General features: G+C 34.3%; 1 protein-coding gene across 2 annotated transcripts in view; it reads right to left on the bottom strand.

Annotated features, from left to right (window-relative positions):
• The window catches only part of TBC1D22A (TBC1 domain family member 22A), a 159375-nt gene that overhangs the window by 13848 nt on the left and 124254 nt on the right, over positions 1-21273 (bottom strand). The window contains exons 12-13 of one of the 2 annotated variants that reach the window (XM_032688435.1): positions 17940-18035; positions 6277-6471 (exon numbers count right to left, since the gene is read on the bottom strand). In XM_032688435.1, coding sequence (XP_032544326.1) covers positions 6454-6471; positions 17940-18035 — 114 coding nt within the window. In that variant the 3' untranslated portion in view covers positions 6277-6453. Of the gene's footprint in view, positions 1-6276; positions 6472-17939; positions 18036-21273 lie in introns of those variants that run through there. The other variant, XM_032688434.1, reaches the window with a different exon arrangement.

Genomic DNA, 21273 nt, shown 5'->3' with positions numbered 1-21273 from the left:
ATTAGTTCCATGTAGGGGGCCCTCTGGTGGTCTAGTGGTTAGGATGCGGCGCTTTCACCGCCGCGGCCCGGGTTCGATTCCCGGTCAGAGAAAAAGTCCCCCGGGTAGATGGAGCTCGTTAGCCCTGTAAGGCCATCCATCTAAGAGAAGGTCACTCTATACAAACCTACGTCCTGAGGACCTCACTGCCACCGTCCAAGCTTGCTCGGCCCCGGCAGATGAACCTCAGGATTAAAGGGTGGGCTCAGCTCAGCGCACACTGTGTCTCACCTAAAAAATCCACTGCGCAGGCTCGAAGGCTAAAGACCCTTCCCAAATCTTCGTTCGCGAAGACTGGCCATACCTACCTACCTAGTTCCATGTAAAACACAACAAATAAACAAAAACAGATGCAACTATCCAGAGCATAAAATAGTCATGAAGATCAGTGGTCATTCTATTAAAAGAAAATCCAAACAAAACCCATCCAAACATAGATTGTACTGTACCAATTAAGACTGCATCTATTACAGCAGAATGTAATTTCTGAAATTACTTGCCAATGAGTAAGTTACTGCATTCTATTTTTTTCTGTAGTCAAGCAAGATCAAAATATTTGTACAGCAGATTCCAAGAGAAAATTTACAATTCTGCCTCTCCACAAAGTCCATATGCTACCCACTCTTCTTGGTTTGGTTTTCCTGACCATAATCTGGCAATGCATTTTAAACGGAACAGTTTTTACATCTACAAATTCGCACATATTTCATTTCCTTATCTACAACGACTTAGATTTTAACACTGTGGTATGAATAGCTAAAGCTCAGCAAAAAAAAAAAAAACTACAAAGAAAATCATAAAATACCCATTGAATATAATGAACCACAAGGATGAGAGTGTACAAAAATTTTACGTATTTTGGGCTTAAACTAATTAGTATGTTTTGACAAAAAGGTATTTCACACTGTAAAATTGTCTGTGTAAAATCTCATCTTGTTTTAGAGAAACCATCTATTAAGGATGGCTGATGCAAAATTGCCCGTATATGTAAGCTAAATAGTATTATCTCAGATATAAAACTTTTACAACCAATAAACAGTCCACAATGCAGTGGCTACTTAAACTAGTGTATTTTTAAAAGTAAAACAAGTAGTCCTAAACACAATTCAAATGGAATACTGTCAGTATCCCAGGGATATAGGATTGAAAGAGGCCATTTCCATTACATTGCTCAATCACCACCATATCAAACCATATATTGGTGCTTTGCTCTGTATAATAAACAACCAATCCCCACTTGCCATGTTAAAGCCTGTAAAGCTTTTGTGCACCTCTACAGTCTTAAGGACAACAATACAGAGAAGAAACGACTTGCCAGTGGAAGAGCCAAAGCACCTTCATGAAGATATTCCAGCTAAAGGAAAGGACAGATAAAGAACCTGCCCAAGTCTTAGGTCTCTACATTGGCAGGGAATCTGACAACTGAAAATTTCCAAGTTAACCTGAGAAGCCTTGCAAAAATCAATAAGACGTAATCAAAAAATTCTTTAATCTCTGAGGAGAACACGACTGTTCACATTAAGAAATCCTTTAAGCTTCCTTGGTGAGCATAGCACAAAGGTACAAGAGCACAAGACGGGATCACACAAGCTGCACAAGTTTTCCCAACATACAAAACCAACAACATCCCCACAGATTTCTATCCACTCCTTGATTCCTTAACAGAAAAATACATGATATAGATTGCTTCATTCAGAGAGAAATTCCAAAAGTGCATCCACAGACAATCAGACTGAAGCATCAATTCATATTAACACAATATAATTCAATTCCATGCTATTAGATAAGAATGAAAATATTCTAAAACAGAATAAATACCATGCAAGAAACATGATTAACAACTATGTTCAAGACATCTTTTAATTTGTTTGGGGACAACAAAAAACCCAAACTAGGATTAATCTTAGTGTATCACACAATAACATAAATTTATTGAGCTTTGTCAGAAAATATATACTGCTCTTTACTTCCTGACATTTTACAAAGAAAGTGCTTCCCTTTATCTAGTGGGTTTATAAATCAAAGTGAAATAATTTATATACTTTTGATCTTTCACCAAAATTATGTTATGACTTAAATCTTTACCCTCATTAAAAAGCAATACAAATGCATTCAGGAAGATAATCATATTCCCTCTCAAGCTTTTTGCTTCACAAGGTTAAATAAGCAACATTCTTTTAATACTCTCTGCTAGGACCAGCTTTTCATTTCCCAGTCTACCGTTGTTAAACACAATTCTAAAGAAATTACATAAAATCCAAACACATAATTCTCATGCAAGTCCCAGAGAGATGCCATTTTTCAAAAGCACACAGACAAAGAATATATTACTGGGACCACAGGAAAATAATAACTCTAAACGGAAGCCCTGAGGTATGCACAAATATCCTAAGGCCCTGGATTTCTAAGACAATTAAAATACTATCACATTTTCTTTATATAATATTTAATTGACTTACTCACACATCAATATACTGACAAACCCAGAAATCTACAACTTAACTTTGACCAATCAGAATTTGAGATCAAATTTCTATATAAGATGATAAATACCTCTATGTTCATAGAAACTATGAGTTTGCAAATCAACAGCTGAATGCAGGGTTTATTCTTTGCTTATCTATGAAAGAACAGCCTCCAGACACAAACATGAGAGAACTAAATGTCTTTTCAGTACAGCGGGTGACAATGGAGTAGGTTAATCTTTTCTGACTGCTCATTTTCAAGATTTCCAAAATTAAAGTCCTAAAAGTGCTTGGGCCATGAGTACCTCTTCTTGGCAATCCTGGTCCACACACATAAGGAAATAACAAGTCTACACTTTAAAACTTCAAAAGAATCTGCATGTTGAAAGCAGTGGACTCTGTCATGGTATCAATACCAACAGAGCAGTTTATCAGAGGAACACTGACAATTGCAGAGCAGCTCCCTATCAGTCATCAAAGATCAAGCAAGCCAAAGTCCTTAATTCTCCCACTACGTAAGGACAAATATTACTAATACCAGGGAAAATCAGTACAGAGGGAGAAATCCTGTTTTCATAACAACAGTTTTATCATGTGACAATTAGTATTACATAAACTAAATATGAATAATACTTTGCAGTATTTCTCCCTGGTGTTGGGTTCTTACACTCACTGGGTTTTTGTAAAAATTCAAACTGCATTAAGAAAAGGTTTGTTGCCTTCAGAGATTCAGAGAAAAGCCTCAAAAAATCTGTCTGAAGGGGTTATCCAAAGAATCAAAATCACACATAAATCAAATGGGCTTTAAGGACAACATTATACTCAAATTCATTTTCGACAAAATTATTTCTTTTATAATGAATAAAATACCATTGTTTTAAAATAAATAAATATGACCAAAAGGTGTTCAAGGGTATGGCCAAAACTGTACCAACAATTCTAATGGATAAACACTTCAAGTGATGCATTATGTGGTATAAGTGTTTGACGGTCTGGTTACCGATGGTGATGACATCCCTCATCTCTTCCTTAGCAGGCAGATGAGAGGAAGAATTCCTGTATTTATCACAATAATCTCCCAGAAAGGAAACTGTAGCACAGCTTGGAAGATGTGGCCTTTTCTCACAGAAGAGAGTAAAGACGTCAGCTCCATGAAATATATCTTTCAGAGGTATATTACTGCTGGCAATTTCAGTTCACTTTAATAGGCTTGCCTGTGAGCTGGCAATTACAAAGCAGCTCCATCCTATGCTCCGTCATCTTTTCTCAGGGATGGTAATGTTTAAGAAAGGATGTGGTAGAGAACAACAGCTATTAAGGATTTCAGGTGCCCCTGTTTAACCTGCTGACCTATGCTGATCAGCACCTGAAACTAAGCAAGATGTGTAAGAATTGTGAGGAAAAAAAAGTTAACGCAAAGCTTTAGGGAATCAGCTCCTGAGCAGTGGATGCAACTACTGTAATTTGCTCAGCTAACAGCAAGAAAATGCTACTGTGAAGAAAATGAATTAGGATGGGATAAATGGGAGCTCTTACTATATTTGCAAAGGGATATCTAATGCAAAAAAACACTACAGAGAGCAAATGAGCTGTCATTTGCAAAGACTTCACTCTTTATGGCAACTGAAAGAGCTAACTAGGAGGCTGCAACAGCAACAGTAAATCTGCTATAATGGCATTTCTGAAAAAAATTTAAATCTGAGTTGTTTACAAGTAGATGACAAAACAATAGGCATTTCAGTTCTTGTTATTCTTACTGTCTTTTAGTTGCAATAAGACAATTTTGTTGTAAAATAGCAAAATCTACATGCACCAGCATTTAGGAAACCATAAGAGAGAGCAGAAAATTGAAAGAAAGAAAATTAATCCTCCTCCATCTGCTTGTCTCAAAGAAGGGCATATGTCATTCCATCCTATTATTCAGCTCATACTCCAAAAGCTTCTAGTTACTCTTTGTTCTCTTATCAGTAGTTTTGATTGAGTTTGGTTGTCAAGTGTACAGGCTCCTGTGATTTTAGTCTTCTCCAGGGTTACACACTGATAAGGCCAATAACTGACATCGTTATGCAGCAGTTTCTGCTGAAGAAACAACATGGAAAGAAAACAGTTTTCTTTGTAGAGAGATGTCTTCAGTGACAGCTCTGAATTACTAACTAAATGGAAGCCCTGCCAGTGCATTTAGTTTAGCAGGTCACTTAAATTGCTCACGACAAACAAGAATTCTTTCTTTGTTCAAGAACATACTTTTATATTGAAATGGAGAAAATGCAGAAATTCTCATTGGTATTTACTGAAAATAAATAAAAATATTTGCTGATGAGAGAAAAATACCTTACAGGAATCATAAAATGCTTTTTCTAGAAACTTACAGGACAATAAAATCAGATTTTCATTGTGTGGAAGATTTGATTTATAACTTGGATAGTAACAGCAGCTCTGTGAAGTACAAGCCATAAAGAAAGGCTTACAGGAAATCTCTCCAGATTATACACACTCGGCATCGCATCCTTCCCTTCTTTTAGCAGGAGTCAGACCAAACACAATTCTTGACAACACGTGAAGATTGGGGGGGACCCCAATTCTACAGTGTGTCCCTCCCAGCCCGCTAAACACACTGCGGGATCTGTAAGGAGTTTAGTCCCAGCATCCTCAGAGCTGGAGAGCTTTGAACAGAAAACATACATATATTTCTTTTTATTTCATATAGGCTTCCACAACAAGGAAGGACACAACTCATAGGCAGAACAAAATGAACCTGCTTCTAGAGTTCAATTATGTTATTGTACATGGTGACAAAAATTCAAAATAATACAGAGAAAAAGCAGCAAGTACTCAACAACTATTGACCCTTTTTAAAAGAAAACAGCACTTTTCCTCTGCTACTAGGCTTTACAGAGAATCACAATTTTAGACATCTTTTACCACAGCAGTGTTGTTCTAACACTGTGTTCTTCTCAGTTGGTAAGGATAACTAAAAATTACTAGATACCAGAACGTTTAGGAGGCATTTGTGTAAAGGCAAAAACATTATGCATGTTTTAGAATGATGACTGTCATTTCAAAATTATGCTCTAAGGTCAAATCATTCTCTAATTGTTTCAACAACTGTGAGAGCCTCAGATGTTTTCCATACCTATATATGATAGCAACCATGTATGTCAGTGGCAGTATTATTTGTCAGATACACAACACAAATTTGGGGCTGGTTCCTAGAGTCATAGATGATACTGCCAGGAAAGATCATTATTTATCCTGGTCTGACCTCTTGTGTGGATAATAGGAACTAAATCTAAACATTTTTTTTTTAATTCCAGGAAAAACATCAATTTGAAATCTTTAAGAGCTGCAGAAATTCATAACTTACTTTGTTAGTGTCTTGGGATTTTTCTCATATCAAATTCCTCAATATTAATCAATTCACCTATTGGTTTTCTTTTTGACAAATTAAATCTTTCTAATACTTCAGTCATTCTCTCTGAGTCCTCTCTATGTCTTTGACATAAGATATCAAAACTGGATGCAATATTGCCAAAGAAAGAAAACCAACAAAAGGCAAAATAAGCTCTTAGGTTCATTAATTCAAGGATCCAGTCATTCCCAGGTGTCACAGCATCACTCTGGGAGCTCATATCAAGAGAGTTGTCAGCATTGCCAATCCCATGGATCTCTTTCAGAGCCACACATTTCAGGGTACAGTCTCACACTCCAGAAGTATAACCTATTCCAATTCTCCTTTATTTGCAAAAATTTTTAATTCGACTATATCAAAATACAGCTTGCCTGAAGAGGTCAACTGAACAAGTGAGTCAAGATTTGTTTATGTAACTGCTCTGTTCTCCTCACTTTGTCAGAATGGTAAATCTGTGTCATCCATATATTTTCATTATCTGCTGTTTTGTTAGTGGAAATGCTGAATAGCATCATGCCAGTCACTGACTTCCACAGACGCTCACCAGATAAACCTCCTCTGGAACACAACTAACAAAAAAAATATTTTTTTAGTCTTCCTGGTACAATGCTGTGTTATATTTCTGTTGATACTGTTAAAAGCTATTTAAATGTATAGAAAAAAATAAACCACAGCATTAAATTATTATTTTGCACACTTGTATCTATCAATGTCAGTTCACTTTTCAAAAGTAAAGATAGAAATGAAGCTGTTAGGAATGATCCTGGGGAGGAAAAAAAAGTTTCATATGATCTTAACTGATAGTAAAGAAATTGGATAAGTAAATAGATTAATAATTATTAGGGAGATATTAAGTATAGCTGATAGAATTTAATACTTATAATTAAAACTATATCTTTACTATCTTCGTGAACATATTATTTTCTTCCCACAGTGTCTTCTGAGATAGATAAACAAAAATTGTCACAGATACAGGAAGCACTTACATGTTACAAGATTGCCATTAAAATCCATAGAGGAAAATTAACATAGAATTACTTTTGCAGATAATATTAATAACTCTTTTTACTATTGTTAGCTGGACACACTGTGGTCACTGTAAAACCACAGTCTCTTTATATTATTGTCCTCTGATATGTTGGAGCTTCCCTATTTACAGTCTTCCAGAAAACTAGGAAAAGCTTTGGATACTCTACCCAGAAAGAGAACAAGCCCATTAATAGCATTCAAAATCTGCATGGAGGCAAAAATAAATATTCAAGACTATCCAAATAGCCAAAAATATCCAAAATCATTTTAACTGAATTTCTTTCTAAAGAAACATAAATAAAGGCAATAAAATGACAAATTTTTTCATTACAGTTTCACATGCATGACCTACAGTGTCTCACTTACTGGTGAGTGATCGTGCTGCCACAAGGGAAACGATAACACACTCGGCAAGACTGAGACAGGACTGACGGCTGAAACAGCATCCTTTCAGCCCCAGTGAAGCATAAAGTCAGGCTACTTACGATGACTGGAACCACTTCAACCCTAATGCTACCTCATTTACTTTCTAACATTCTGTTGAGATAGCAAAGTTGCAGTAAGGATTTGGAAAGCCACAACAGTCCACTGCTGATTCATGCTGTTACTACATTATATTTATGCTGCTATCACACTACTTTATGATGGGAGACTTCATTTTGGTCAGAACCAAAGCAGATGGCGAACTACATGTTAAGAGGAAACAACATTTGCTTGCCTGTTACTCACATGAGGGTAAATAGAGTTGCTAAAGATGCACTGTAAGAACTACAAAAATCCAAACCACAGTATTCCTGAAGATATAAAGAACACAAATGGCTAAATACAGACTCTTTGGATGAAAAAAAAATAAAAACTCTCATTACAGTCTCAATAGAACTGTTGTCCTCACATGATTAATAACTAAATCTTTTATTTGGCAAAACATGCCTGTATGTTTGTATAATCATTGAAATAGAGTTCTGTGTGACTATATCTGAAACTTGTAACGGTTCTTTTTCACTAGAATTAATTTCACCTGAGATATATAGACTTTATATATATGCAAGCAAACACGTGTGAAGCTTCAAGTACTGCTCTTCAGCTCAGGAATAAGTTGTTATCCATTAAATATCTTATGTGTGAATGCTTTAGGATCACATCAGAATATCTGGACCCAAAAATTAGAGTTTCCGTAACACTGTTCAAAAAGAAACCTTCTTTAAAACAGCAATGATTACACTACATTCAGTCCAGGCCAGTCTCATTCATTCAAAATTTGCATTTGCTATTAATTTTTGTTGCTACATCTGGGCCTATTAATTGGGTGGCAGTTCATTCTGCAAGGACAAGTCTCAACAAAAACAATCACAGAAGGGACATACAGCCATATTAAATATTTTCCTGCAACTAAAACAACAACAACATTAATGAAAATGAAAAAACTAGATGAAATGCACTTCATCTAGCACAAATTTCATCAGGCAATCTCCATTAAATATTGAGAATTAATTCCTGGGGCATATAGGAATAGCTGACCAATTACACCATAAGGTTAATGGGTTCAATCTAATTACATTCAAAATATGCAATTTTCAGGGAGTATAATGAAATAAAGACTTTTGTAAACTGCAGAACTTTGCAGATATGCAACACTAGGTAGTCAGCTTTATAAGACGGAAGAGTTAGGATTCTAGTGTTTTTATGGTACCCAGAGCTCAAGACAGAAATTATTAGTGTCATTATTACTGGAATGATCTCTGAAGTTCTACTTTCAGGTAACTCTCCATGTCCTCTCTGTTTTGTAATCTTTCCTATTTCCTTCTTCAAGAAATTCTGATTGTGAAGAAACTGGTCCCTTGGTCAGGAAACAAGTGATATATTGGTAATACCCTTTTTTTAGGTTGCTCTGCTAATTAGTCACTATGCAAAACGGGTAGTAATTGAAAGGTTTAAAACCAATCAATTATTGGCACGAATATACAGAACACATAGTATGATTTTACAGAATAACTGTATGTAAAATAAAAAAGCATTCTAGGTTACGCTCAGTTACAGTAAAAGGATAAAATTCATTACTAACCAAGAGTTAAAGTTATCTTCCTATTACAACCACAAGGATACATTTCCCACAGAAAAAAACAAACCAAACAACACAAACAAACTGTATTCAAATCTATGACAGTAAATTCCTTAAACTCAAATAATAAGAACAGAGTTGCACATAAAGGCAAGGGCTTGGGATTCCCTCGGGAGTCAAATAACTCTGTCCCAAAGAAAGAAGGCTTGTTAAAGGAGCAGATATTTTTTCCATGAAATCATTCAGAATGTAAAGGGATCTTGCAAGCAATATGAACTGTATAAACACTACGGTCCACAGTTTTTCTCCACACAACAGCAAGTTTTACAAGTGGAAGTATGTTCAATATCTCTTTCCCTCTACTGAGCAGTCTCCACTGGATTTGCCCCTGGATGCTGCAGAGCTTCCATCCCTCCTCCTTACTGGCAACATCTCTGGTAACAATCACTGCAAGAAACAAGACTTAGGCTTTCAGAAGACATTCAAATCTTCAAGGAAGTCTTTACAGAATATTTAATATTTGGACCATTAAATGTAGGATTTCTGTCAGTGCCATGTTCCTTAGTAATTAGTGGAGTGAAATAAATATTTGCAGAGGGTAGAGTGAGATCAGAAGTGACTGTTTCGCACTTATGTCTTTCCACTGACTGCAAATGTAATTTAAAAGTGACTTTATTTCTAATTTAGACCTGACTCACAGGATTTGCTTTCTTTCATTAAACCTTAAGCCTAGGTATATAATGTAACACATTTTCAATCTCACTGGTCTCTGTAACATGAATCATATCTACATATAGTATTTGTACTGAACCATGCACCTGGTTAACACCTTTTTTTGTTACTTAGAAGATTAATACTGAAAAATAAGGAAGACATATTAGCTAATATCACACAGAATTGATTTAGAAAATAGAAATGACTGCTCACATTGTCATATAGTTGCTTTATTTTGGTTTTTTTGAAGGACACAAAGAAACATTAGAGTTAGAACTCTGTCCTACTAATACATGGTATAATGAACTCAATTGTCAAATACACTAAATCTGTTACTAAAAATTTTGTTCTGCATGAAAGAAGGTGTAGAAGTTAATGAATTGCAGTGTATTGTATCCAAGCACAAATCTGCACTTTCAGTGCTTACATTTGAAATTTTTAATTTGATGTATCATCTAAAATTGCAACATAATCCCTATCACAAAAGTCAACTATTCATATAGGAACTAATTTGGAACTAACTGAAGAAAAATCTGATAAAATCCAATGTTTGAAATGGCATGAACATTCACATGGAAGAAAACACAGAATATTCAAGATTATAAATTACTATATCCCTTTTTGAAGATTTTTGTTTCAAACAGTAAACAAATGTAAAAGTATTACACATTGATACTTGTGTGTAATGAGTCAAAATATGTCTCCAAACTGTCCTGACAAGAGACATAAGTTCTTAAGACCTTTGCTCTTCAAGCATACTCCTATCTACTTGCAAGAAAGAGTAGCTGGCAATCACTGCAAAACACTTCTTACATCTTACACATTTCCTCTAGAAAGAGTCACTGCAGCTTTTACAGTGAAGCATCTTGTTCCCTTTTAGGTGCTGAGGTGTGCTACTATGTCCCAGTACCTTGATTTTCAGATTTGTTAAACTCCTGAGTAATAAATGACTTGGTAAAAGCCATGTGCCTTGGAATGACACTTAAAAAAGGTTAGAGTAAAAACGAAAATAAAGTTACTAAATCTCAACACTCATAACAAAGATTACAGTTATAAATATTTATAAAAGATGAAGAAATTGAGAAAATATATTTATCCTACTTATATCAATATTGAAAGGTAAAGACTATTTCTTATCACCAAAGTTTTCAGCTTCCTACTTTTCATGCCGCATTCCAAATAAAAGTTCTACTGATAAACTATCTTGACCTTGTGGAGCTAGTCTCCTTCAGGAGGGATTTTGAAAATGTCTTCCTGTTTTGGCAAACCTATTTCATTACAAAAAAATATAGACAGATTTTCCAAGATAATTCATGGCTGCAGTAATTACGTATTCCAGGAGTTGGTTTTGCTTAACTGCTTTGGAGAGAGCAGGGCTTTGTTTCACCGACTCCTGTGATTTCTTTGATAATATTAGACTAGTTCATATCACAAAGTAACTTGTGAGTTTCAGCAGCAAATACATATATTTAAGCTACTTGTGATTCAATACCATTGTACTGTAACTTGCAATTTTACTATGTGCAACAGTTCCAAATGTCTTGAGGAGTAAGTATGAATTCTGGGAGAGAACTAGATGGAAAAAGGGCAACAGAAACAGGTGCAGATTCCAAATTCAGATATTACAAAATTTATCTGTGTTACTGTAGTCTATTAAATATTTTTAAAGTGCCAGGCATGAGCATTATTACTATAGACTCTTGGCCTATAAACTCAAGAAAAAGAAAGAATAAGAGGTGAATTTAGGTGTAAAAATATGCACATGGCTAGCTGTATGAAATGTAAATAAAAGTGGGGTTTTTTTGTTTGTTACTATTTTTTTAATGATTTTCATTCTCTCTTTGCACATTAAAGCCAAGTTTTGAGAAAAAACTACGTATAAAATAGGAAAAACAGGCCTACAATCTCATCAAAAGAGAAAGGAAAGCTACACTGAAACTTCAGAGATAAGTAAGGGTAGTGTTAGGATTTTTATTTCCTTTTCCATCCTTCTTAGGTCATTTTTAGTGTACTACATAAACTGGTCAGAATCTTCCAGTAACCTTCTAGACAGAGGGCAAGTCCACGTCCTGGTACAAGGCAATCACCATTAGTTTCCCAAGTTAAAAGAAGGATGACATACAGTTTATCTTTTATATTTCAGTTGAATATTAAAATTTTGCAATAATAAGTTCTGTGGGACAAAACTTATATTTCTAAGACCGCATGTCAAAACATCTCTGTGTTTACTTAACAATATACTCACATGTGAAGTCAAGATATTCATGATAATCAAAATAGGCTGAAGTTTTTGACAAAATTGAGGAGGGTTGTTAAAGATCAGTTAACCTTTTTCCAGTCACGTCATTCTCTGTTCATTAAGCACTTTGCGTGCAAAAATAAAAGTCCGTACTTTTATTATTGTAAATTGGCTCTTCAGAACATAAATGATTCAACAATGTTGAATCCCAGCTGTCTGCCACCAGTACTCAGAGATTAAGGAGCAATCTCACTTTAGATTGCTAGCTATGATGTTCAAAGTCTAAAACAGCAGAGATCCCAGTTTCTTGCCAACACATGACAATATATTGAACGTCTTCCAAAAGTGATCACAGCAGGGAATAAAATCACAGCAATGTTAAAAAACAAGCTCTTTAAAGTTAGAAAGATTTCCATGTTCACTCTCCTTAATTCTTTACAGGTTTTAGTATCTTCACAGAAAAGACCAGCTTAGGTTCCATACACAGAAAAGTGAGGGTGCAGGGTCCAGAACCACAAAATCATCTACTCATAAAGCTCACAGTGAAGGAGGGTAAACACTCCTCTTAATCAAAAAACTAATCCTTTCAGAAACAATTTTTTTCCTTTAATTTAGAAACATTTATTTTTCCAGTTCCGCCTCATATAATATGAATGGAGAACTCCTGGACTTTCATGCAGAAAAAGTAACTAAAAATTTACATCATAAACTAGGTACAAAATCACAAAAGATTAATGAAACCTGTATTACTGTAGTTCAGTGTAAAAAGATAGAAAAAAAAATCACACTTCTGATATCTGACATGTTTCTAGAGTAGATAATTGGTAGGAAGGATATTAATATTAAACTTTTTAAATGAAAGCCTGTTACTTATATACACAGCAGTATGAATTGGTCTTCTGAGCATCTTGTTATTCAGCATATATCTAAATTTTAATAATTTTAATAATGCATATTTGTGCATGTATTCACTTTGGTAATGAGGTCAATAAGGCTTGCTTCCTAGTACATATCTAAAATAATAATTAAACAATAATTATTTTAAATATTATATAAATCAGAATAAAGCACAGTCACTACTCTGAAGATTTTATGGCTCAAGTATAAAACAAGAGACAACAAATTCACAGAAAAGTAAAAGGAAGCAACAAAAAACTATTCAATGTGACTGTGCTATTAACAGACTCAAGTCTACATGTCAAATCTATTCTGGGCATTGCAAAAAACCCAGAACTTAACAGAAGGATCTAAAGAAAAGTAACTGAATACGTGCATTAGGTGCTCCATTTAAGTAAGGTGGTCAGTCACCTGGGAGACAGCACAGATACTTTCTTGAGAGCTCAAGCATGTGATGAGGCTCTCTCATCACCGGCTGATAAACTGGTAGTCAGCACCTCAATGTTGAATCTGAGATGACATGCAAGGTGTCAGTATAAGTCCATTAAATGCCTTGAAAGACAAAGTGTCTAAGTTTTCCTTAGTGCTGTAAAGGAAAGGGAGTTAAGGGAGATGCAAAGCAAGAAAGTAAGAAAAAATGGTGGACTGAAAAATGATCTTTACAACTTCTTTGCAATCTGGGTGAACATAATTGAAGCAAAAATGCACTTGTCAAAGAAAAGGACACTGCAGTAATAAAGATGTGAGTTGACGACGGCACGGGTGAAAATGTCTGTTAGACAGATAGAAAAGCCTATATCTTAGAATCATGAATAAGAAAAGACAGATTCCTTACCATAGCATATTGAATATATTTTTACAACTTAGCTATGTCAACAAAATGATAACTTACTTAAACTAGAAATTTGGACTAAATCTAACAAATAAACCAGTATCGGTCTAAGTATTACTTACTTACTAAGAGTTACTATTATCTTCAGTTTGACAGCTGAATCTGTCTCTGAAGTCCTGTATCCTTACAAATCTCTCAGATATCTTGTACGTGACACCATTAAACTCAACAGCCATATTTTCCATTAATATTTTAATTCTAAATATGCTCAAAATTGTGCTTGAATATTTTATCACTTAAGAGCATCAACCATTCACATCTGTCAAGAATTCAGGAAAATTCTGGAATTATGGTTGTAGGTAGGAAAATGAATAAAAGTAAATCAAAGTCTAAGACATGCTGATGTGTAGAAAGGTTTTCATTACTTGCATGTTTAATTACTTAAGCTTAGATAGTAGAAACTAAATGAATTTCACATTTTTCATTCATAAGGCATACTTTATCACATTTTAAAAAATTGTATTTTTACCTATATTAAGCATACTGTCTGTTTTCTTTTTTTTTTAATCTGATACTAATATGGAACCAGTAAATTAACACAGAACATTTATACCATCAACAGAAACATCATAAACCAAGTAAGACCTCTGTGATTCTATAAAACATCACATCAGTTTCAAAGGAAAATCTGAGGCAGGATCAAAAGTTCTTCCATTTACTGTCTGCACATTTTGTTCCCTGCTCCCCCACATGTGAAGTATAAATTGCTAATCTGAAGTATGAACAGAGCTACAGAACTATCCAAACTAGCTCTCTGTATCTGGGTTTGTAGGGTACCCTGTCTAGGTAAAGAGGACTCTTCCTAGAAGTGAGAACTGTGAGAGTATAACAAGCTCTAATGAAAACTAAAAAACCCTCATACTTTTCAATAATATTAATCTTTGATTACATGATAACACGTAGGTTTAGTTTCACTGCTATCAAAAAGTGACACTGTGGAATTTGAAAATTACATGTAATAATTTTTGCCCTCACTACATAGCATTGCATCACACAGCTCACTGCATTAAGTAGCAAATTCCAAAATGGGATCAAAGCTTACTAGAAAGATTAAGCAGCAGGAAATGCAAGCAACTATAAACTCCTAGGAAAACAAAACCATTTGACATTTCCCCCCTCCCCATCTCCCTAAAATCAGATGTTTTCTCTTGGGGCACTGGAATTTGATATAGTTGCTCTCTGTTGTCTATTGCATTTTACAATAGTCAGGCAGGAACAATTTATAAGGACATGGAATGGAGAAGTGGTGTAGAATCTTCTCTGAAAAGCCAAGAGGTCCCAGTTTTCATCAGGCAGAAACATGGGACAACTTCTACACGTAACGCACATTGCCTGACATTTATATATAGAGCGTCACCTTGCTCCTCACTTGTCCTTGGTAAAACTTACATTAACCTGCAAATCTCACGTTTCAGATGAGATCTACACTGATATCTTATACTTAACCAAATAGATAGCAGTGAGAGCAATAACTTGTTCAAATTATTCAAAGATGACAACTTCTATCATGACTTACCACCTTACAGTGAAAACATGATTTTTTATGTTATTTGAAACATGAAAAATATGTCAGAGAATCAACACATTTTTATATGCTTGCGTTGCAAGTCTATATATACACCTCTTTAGGTATATACATGTACATCTATAATATATACATATAGTATAGATACATGAGTATTTGAACATTGGAGGCCTGAGTTTTTATTTCTTCCTCTATTTCCCTCACCAAAACTTACTTCTGTTGATATCTTAATATTTAATTCTTCAGATACAAACCAAATACCAAGACATTTTCAGGTCGTATCACTCTGTAGTACGAGTCCAGTCAGCCTAACTTCTTTCACTGAAGAATTTCTTTCTCTGCTACACAACAATACACGAAAAAGCCCCCAAAGCAAGAATGACATACACATGGTGTCTGTAATAAGGAGCTATTATTATTGAGGGACAAAAATTTGGTATATAAGTCAATTAATCTGTTCATATGAGGAAGAATGAACTTCATACTTTTACTGATTGCTTAGCTGCAGCAAGACACACTTATGAGAATGCTCTCAAAATATTTGTTTCCAAAGACTATTTTCTATCACTGTCCTGTCTGTAACATTACTGCTAATATACTTCATCAAATAATAGGAATAAAAGTATTGCAAGTCCTTTAAAACTGGTCTTTGATTCAAAACCTGATCAGTGTCTCATCTGGCATATCACCACGTCTGATGTTCTGGGGAAATTATTCTGACTTAAAATTCCTGTGAGGTTTGTAATTCTACTGAAAGAGGTCAAATAGACATGTAAAAGAAGAGCAGGAGTTTTCACAGCTAGTAGTAAAGAACCTGGCCCTCTGACTGACAATTAGGAGAGACCTCCTTTATTCCTGTCATATGCAGAAAAACAAATACAACACACACAATGTGTAAGAGAAATTACTGGATGTATATGATTCTTGATACAGTTTACAGTATAAAAATCTTCTGTACAAAATGTACTATAGCTATGACCTCTCAATAATGTGAATTCAGTGCAATCATAGTACTCCAACAGCATACAATGAACTTCCCAATTTTCCAATGTAGTTTAAGTGCTTATTACTTGAGCTACTACTTTGAAGACTAGGCAATGATCTACAGCTATTATTAATGAAGTAGAAGAATAATGGATTTTATTCTTGCCTGTGGGACAGAAGTATCATTTAGAGAATTGATAACACTTTAGTTTAGTCATTTTAAAAGGTCATGTTACACAATAAAGAAGGCCAAGCCGTTTAGTGATAACATATGATAGTGATAAAACTAGCACTGGTCTACAGATCCTCAAAATTACTAATTGCATTTCTATATTGTTAGCAAGCTAAAGCAGTCTGATAAATGTATTCCAAGTGTGTTCCTGATTTTTACACTTTAGAGTCTAGTTTACATAGCCTATAAAGAAAATAAACCAAAAAGAAATACCTTAATTATTAAATAAGTAAACAAATCTGAATGCATGTAAGGAGAACAAATCTTCATAGTACTATACCGTGGGATTATTTACTTAAAACATAGTTGTAACAGATTCAGTAGCGAGGGGAAAATTATACTTTTTGGTGCAGGAAAACAACAGGAAAAATTTAACAGGAAGGATTAACAGTGAACAATTGAAGTTGAGAGGCACGGATATCAACATTAAAGTTGTTTTTGATAAAATACCCTAAATTGAGAAAATCTGATAGTGTTAGCAGGTAGTATAAATTAAAGCTGTTATGTTGTGCCCTTAGGGACTAATTTATTGCGAAGATAGGCAACAACAACTAAAGTACTCTGAATAAATCATTTTATGAAGAAAGATAAACTAGATTGAAGTGATGCACAAATTTGCACAATGGTTCATTTGAACAGGGCCGCAGAGTTCAGTCAGATGGAGAGAAAATAAGCTGGTAATAGGTCATTTCCCCAGGGTAGGCAATGGTGGGGGCTTCACAGCATGGGTTGTTTACATTCAGCCTCCAAACAAGACTTTAAAGCCTTTCAGGCATTGAACGCATTATCATAGGATAAAATCCAGTATAAACTTTTCTATGAAAGTGAACTGTCACCAATTCACAAAAATAACTGAACTTCTACAGATGTATGCAAATGATCTGCCTACCTCACATATTCAAATCCTCTTCTAAGCAACTTCCTGATATGCTCTTTGCTGGAAAACTGTAAGGTTTTGAAGTGTAGGGGCCTGAAATCCTTTTACTTCCTACTGAAAAACAGTCTCCTTATTTTAAGAGACTGCTTGCCCAGCTTTTTTGAAAGAATGAACATGACCTTGTTAGAGAAAGTTGTTATATTACACAGATGAGAAATTATAAATAAATACTTCAGTGATGCATTTAAGATTAAAAAAAATTCAATTACCTTTTCAGAAAATCTCTTTGTGAAATATCAAGGTAACAGCACCTCCAGAAATCATCTACTCAAAGTCTGCCTCAGTTAAAACAAGATATTTTTTTTTTCCCCCGGAGTGGACAAAAAAAATACATCTCCTACAGCTTATAGTACATCACCTCAGGCCCAACAGTTTCGGAGCAACTCTAACTAACAGTAAGACATTGTCAGTCTTGCTGCAATTGCTACTATTTGTCTTAAATTCATCCCCAAGTAATGTTAGGAAGGTAAATCTAAGAAATACCACCCTGTGCTTGAAAAAATATTCCCCTCACTTACCTGAAAATCTTTCTCTTCCAGGATCTCTTTCCTCCACCTGACAAGGAAGGCAGCACAGACGTACAAATGGAAGTGAGAAAAACCCTCTGGTTCAGACTGGAAAAAATAAAAATATATTATCCTTTCAAAACACAAATAATAATACTTTTGATCACTATATACTCCAAGGGTATTTTTATGACATTCACTACTAACTACAAATGTCAGCTATATCTGTCTCTCTTTGTATCACAAACATGCTTGCATTTCATCTATGCCAAACCTATTGATAACTATTATCTATAACAGGGATGGAGGTGAGGTATGCATCCATTTCTCACATTTAAATTCATTCTTTACTGTTGTGTTTTCCATTTCTGGTGTTACCCATTAGGTTATATATAGCATGAAATATGGTACTGTCCAGCTCAACATTGTGACATGAACATAATGCTTCATCTCCATTACTAGAAGCAAACTCTATTACCAGTAGTAGCTTTTGAACTATAATTTCTGCTACAGGGAATTATTAAGCATTTTAAAAATAAACAGCTTGCTCTATATTCAACTGAATTAGAGGTTTTCACTAAAGGAAAAAATCTATTCATTGTAACATGAAACATTTACAATTTAGTTTTGCATTCAGATCTGCAGCCTTCGGTTTAGTTCCAGTCAGTAGAATCTGTCACTTTATAAAATTCCCTCTAGAAATTAGTATTTTATAAATATACCTAAGAGTCCAGAAATATTTGTGATCCTATTTTTAAAAGACATCACTAAGTTTTCTCATACTACCAAATCAATCTTAGCTTTTATTTTCTATACCACTGAGAACTGAAAAAATAATTATGATATTAAATTATCAATGTGATGACTGAACTGGTGCTATGTAAAATCTCATTTAAAAATTTAAAAATAATAATTATAAAATTAAACTACATAATCTGGCAAATGTAGAGATATTTAAATGCTGATATCTATATAATTTACAAGATCTAATCATAGCACTTCTAAAATATAGCAAGTTTTTTCATATTCTCTGCTGGCATTTCAAAACTGCAGTTTACTCTTTAGAAAAATAGAGTATTCTGATCAAGTAAAGTGAACTGAAACAACTTCTTATGTAAAGCATAACACCTATAAAATATCTATTTTATTGCTATTTAACAAAGAAGAACATGGTATTAAAATATGTGCTAAAACTTCCCTGCTATCGTAAGGGGAGAAGGAAAAGTATTCCCCTGCTACTTTTCCTTCTCCTCTACCCTTACCTGATAAAAGAGCAGTGTACTACAAGAGGGTTGTACAAACACCTTGTTAACAGCTACAGAAACTACAGATCATCTGGTCCACCAAAGTGGTAAGAATTGAGAAAACAAATAATGCCAATTATTTGGAGGGAAGATTTAAGTTTAAAAGTGTGCTTGGAACTGAAAATAAGAATTAGCTAATTTTAGAAGCAGAGAAGATATATTTGGGTTATAAAATCCTGTGATATGTTTCCTACTCTAGGAAAACACTCAAATAACATTGTAAAATCCCAGGAGAAAGAAAGCATATGGTAATTTTAACTAAACTTCTCCCTAGAGTTTGTCTTAATCAGAAAATCAAAGTAAAGTCCAATTTACAATACTGAAGTTATCATTTTACAGAATCATGTACTCAGTACCGTTCTACTGAAAAATCCATGTCTTTTACTTCAGTGTTGACATTTCTCTTGGGATGGAAAGTTAATACATATAAAAGCATAGAATAGTATCTCAAGAAGACATACTTGTAAGCCAATTGCTGCTTCCACTTCTCATGTCAGACAATAATGTGACAATATTTAAATAATCTAACACAACTCTGAAAAATGCAAGGAGCTAACTCTAAGAAAACAAACCTCCTCCTACCATATTGTGTAAATAATTTCACAGAACAGGAAGTATTTCTTTTAAATTCAGCCTTTGATAATATTTTATAAACTTTCATCTCTAAAATAAGAAAAATATTTTAAAATTTTAAAAATTAAGTATAAAAACAGTACTTATGGTCTACTTTTCTCAGCCTGAACTGCAACCTCTTTCTCACTTTTAACATGAATTTTAAAAATGCTCTTTAATGTAGTAGCCTTTAATCATACATGAAGTTTCTATTATTTTGGGACATACAACATAATCTCATAAGTGATCACCTTTCTTCAAATTTGGAAGGAAACAGGGAAGTAACGTCCAATGAAAACAGACTGTGTTTAAGTCCACAGTCTGTACAAGAAAACATCAACACACTTTCCAGAAGCCCACCCTGAAGTGTGAGCTGTCACCAGTGAAGACTTTCTGACAGAGCAAGAACCAGCCCAGTTCACCATTACATGATGAACTGTGATCTGTGTGAACTACAGATCTAATGCATAACTGAAAAACCTGGCACCAGCCTCAGCATTTGTAATCAAAGAGAAAAGCAGGGAAGAAGAGAAATGATGGTTGTGAGATGAAGGCAAACAAAGCTGGATTGAGATTGCTGAACAGATAAAGTACAGAATTACTGCAGAGGGTAGATAAGAAAAAGTAAGACCATTTTTGCAGATGAAGAAGTAGAAAGACTGAATAGCCTGTAGGTAGAAAAAGTTCACTTCAAATAACAATTGTTAATCAGGATATTTGATGTATTGAATTATATGTTACCCCACCTAAATATAATAAAGGTGTAGACTACTTTAATTACATGATATAAGCAAGAAAGAGAGAACTGAGAGGAACTTGGTTTCATAATAATATATACTAATTCTCCTTACACCTCCTCACCCCTCCAACATTACATAATTTCCTGAAAAGCACATGGGAGAAGGAGACAGGTTTAAATAAATCTATCTGAAAGCAGCATTTTAACTTTGAAAGTCAATTTACAGTAGTTGTTGGCAAAATTGTTTATTTTGCTCTCTCTTATAGTGACCCACAAAACCATATTGCATAGGTAGTCAAATTAGATCATCCAAGTACTCTCTTTTTCTGATAATAATCTAAGATTCTGATTTTAAACCTAAGAATTCATTCTATTATCAATTAAAACAGAAAATTCTCCCATAAAAGGTCAAGATAAATAGCTTAAAAAACAATTAAAAGCAAAAATGCCCAGAACTGCAATTCTGAAAACTGAAAATTTTTCTAAGGAACTCGAGAAAAATTATCAGGAATTATATAAGAACAAGTACTTTGTCTTGTGATTTTTTTGTTCTACTTTTTTTTTTCCACCAATGCAATTTTCTTCAGCTTTTTAAAATGAAACCAAATAGGTTTAAATATGCAATTCATTAGAGAAAAAATGCATATCCCCTACAGATTTAAAAATTCATCACGTTTCAGAGATAAGTTTA

The sequence above is a fragment of the Chiroxiphia lanceolata genome, chromosome 5, assembly GCF_009829145.1.
Source record: "Chiroxiphia lanceolata isolate bChiLan1 chromosome 5, bChiLan1.pri, whole genome shotgun sequence".
Classification (NCBI taxonomy): Eukaryota; Metazoa; Chordata; class Aves; order Passeriformes; family Pipridae; genus Chiroxiphia; species Chiroxiphia lanceolata.
The sequence above is the reverse complement of the archived record's forward strand: the minus strand, read 5'-3'. Positions and strand labels throughout refer to the sequence as shown.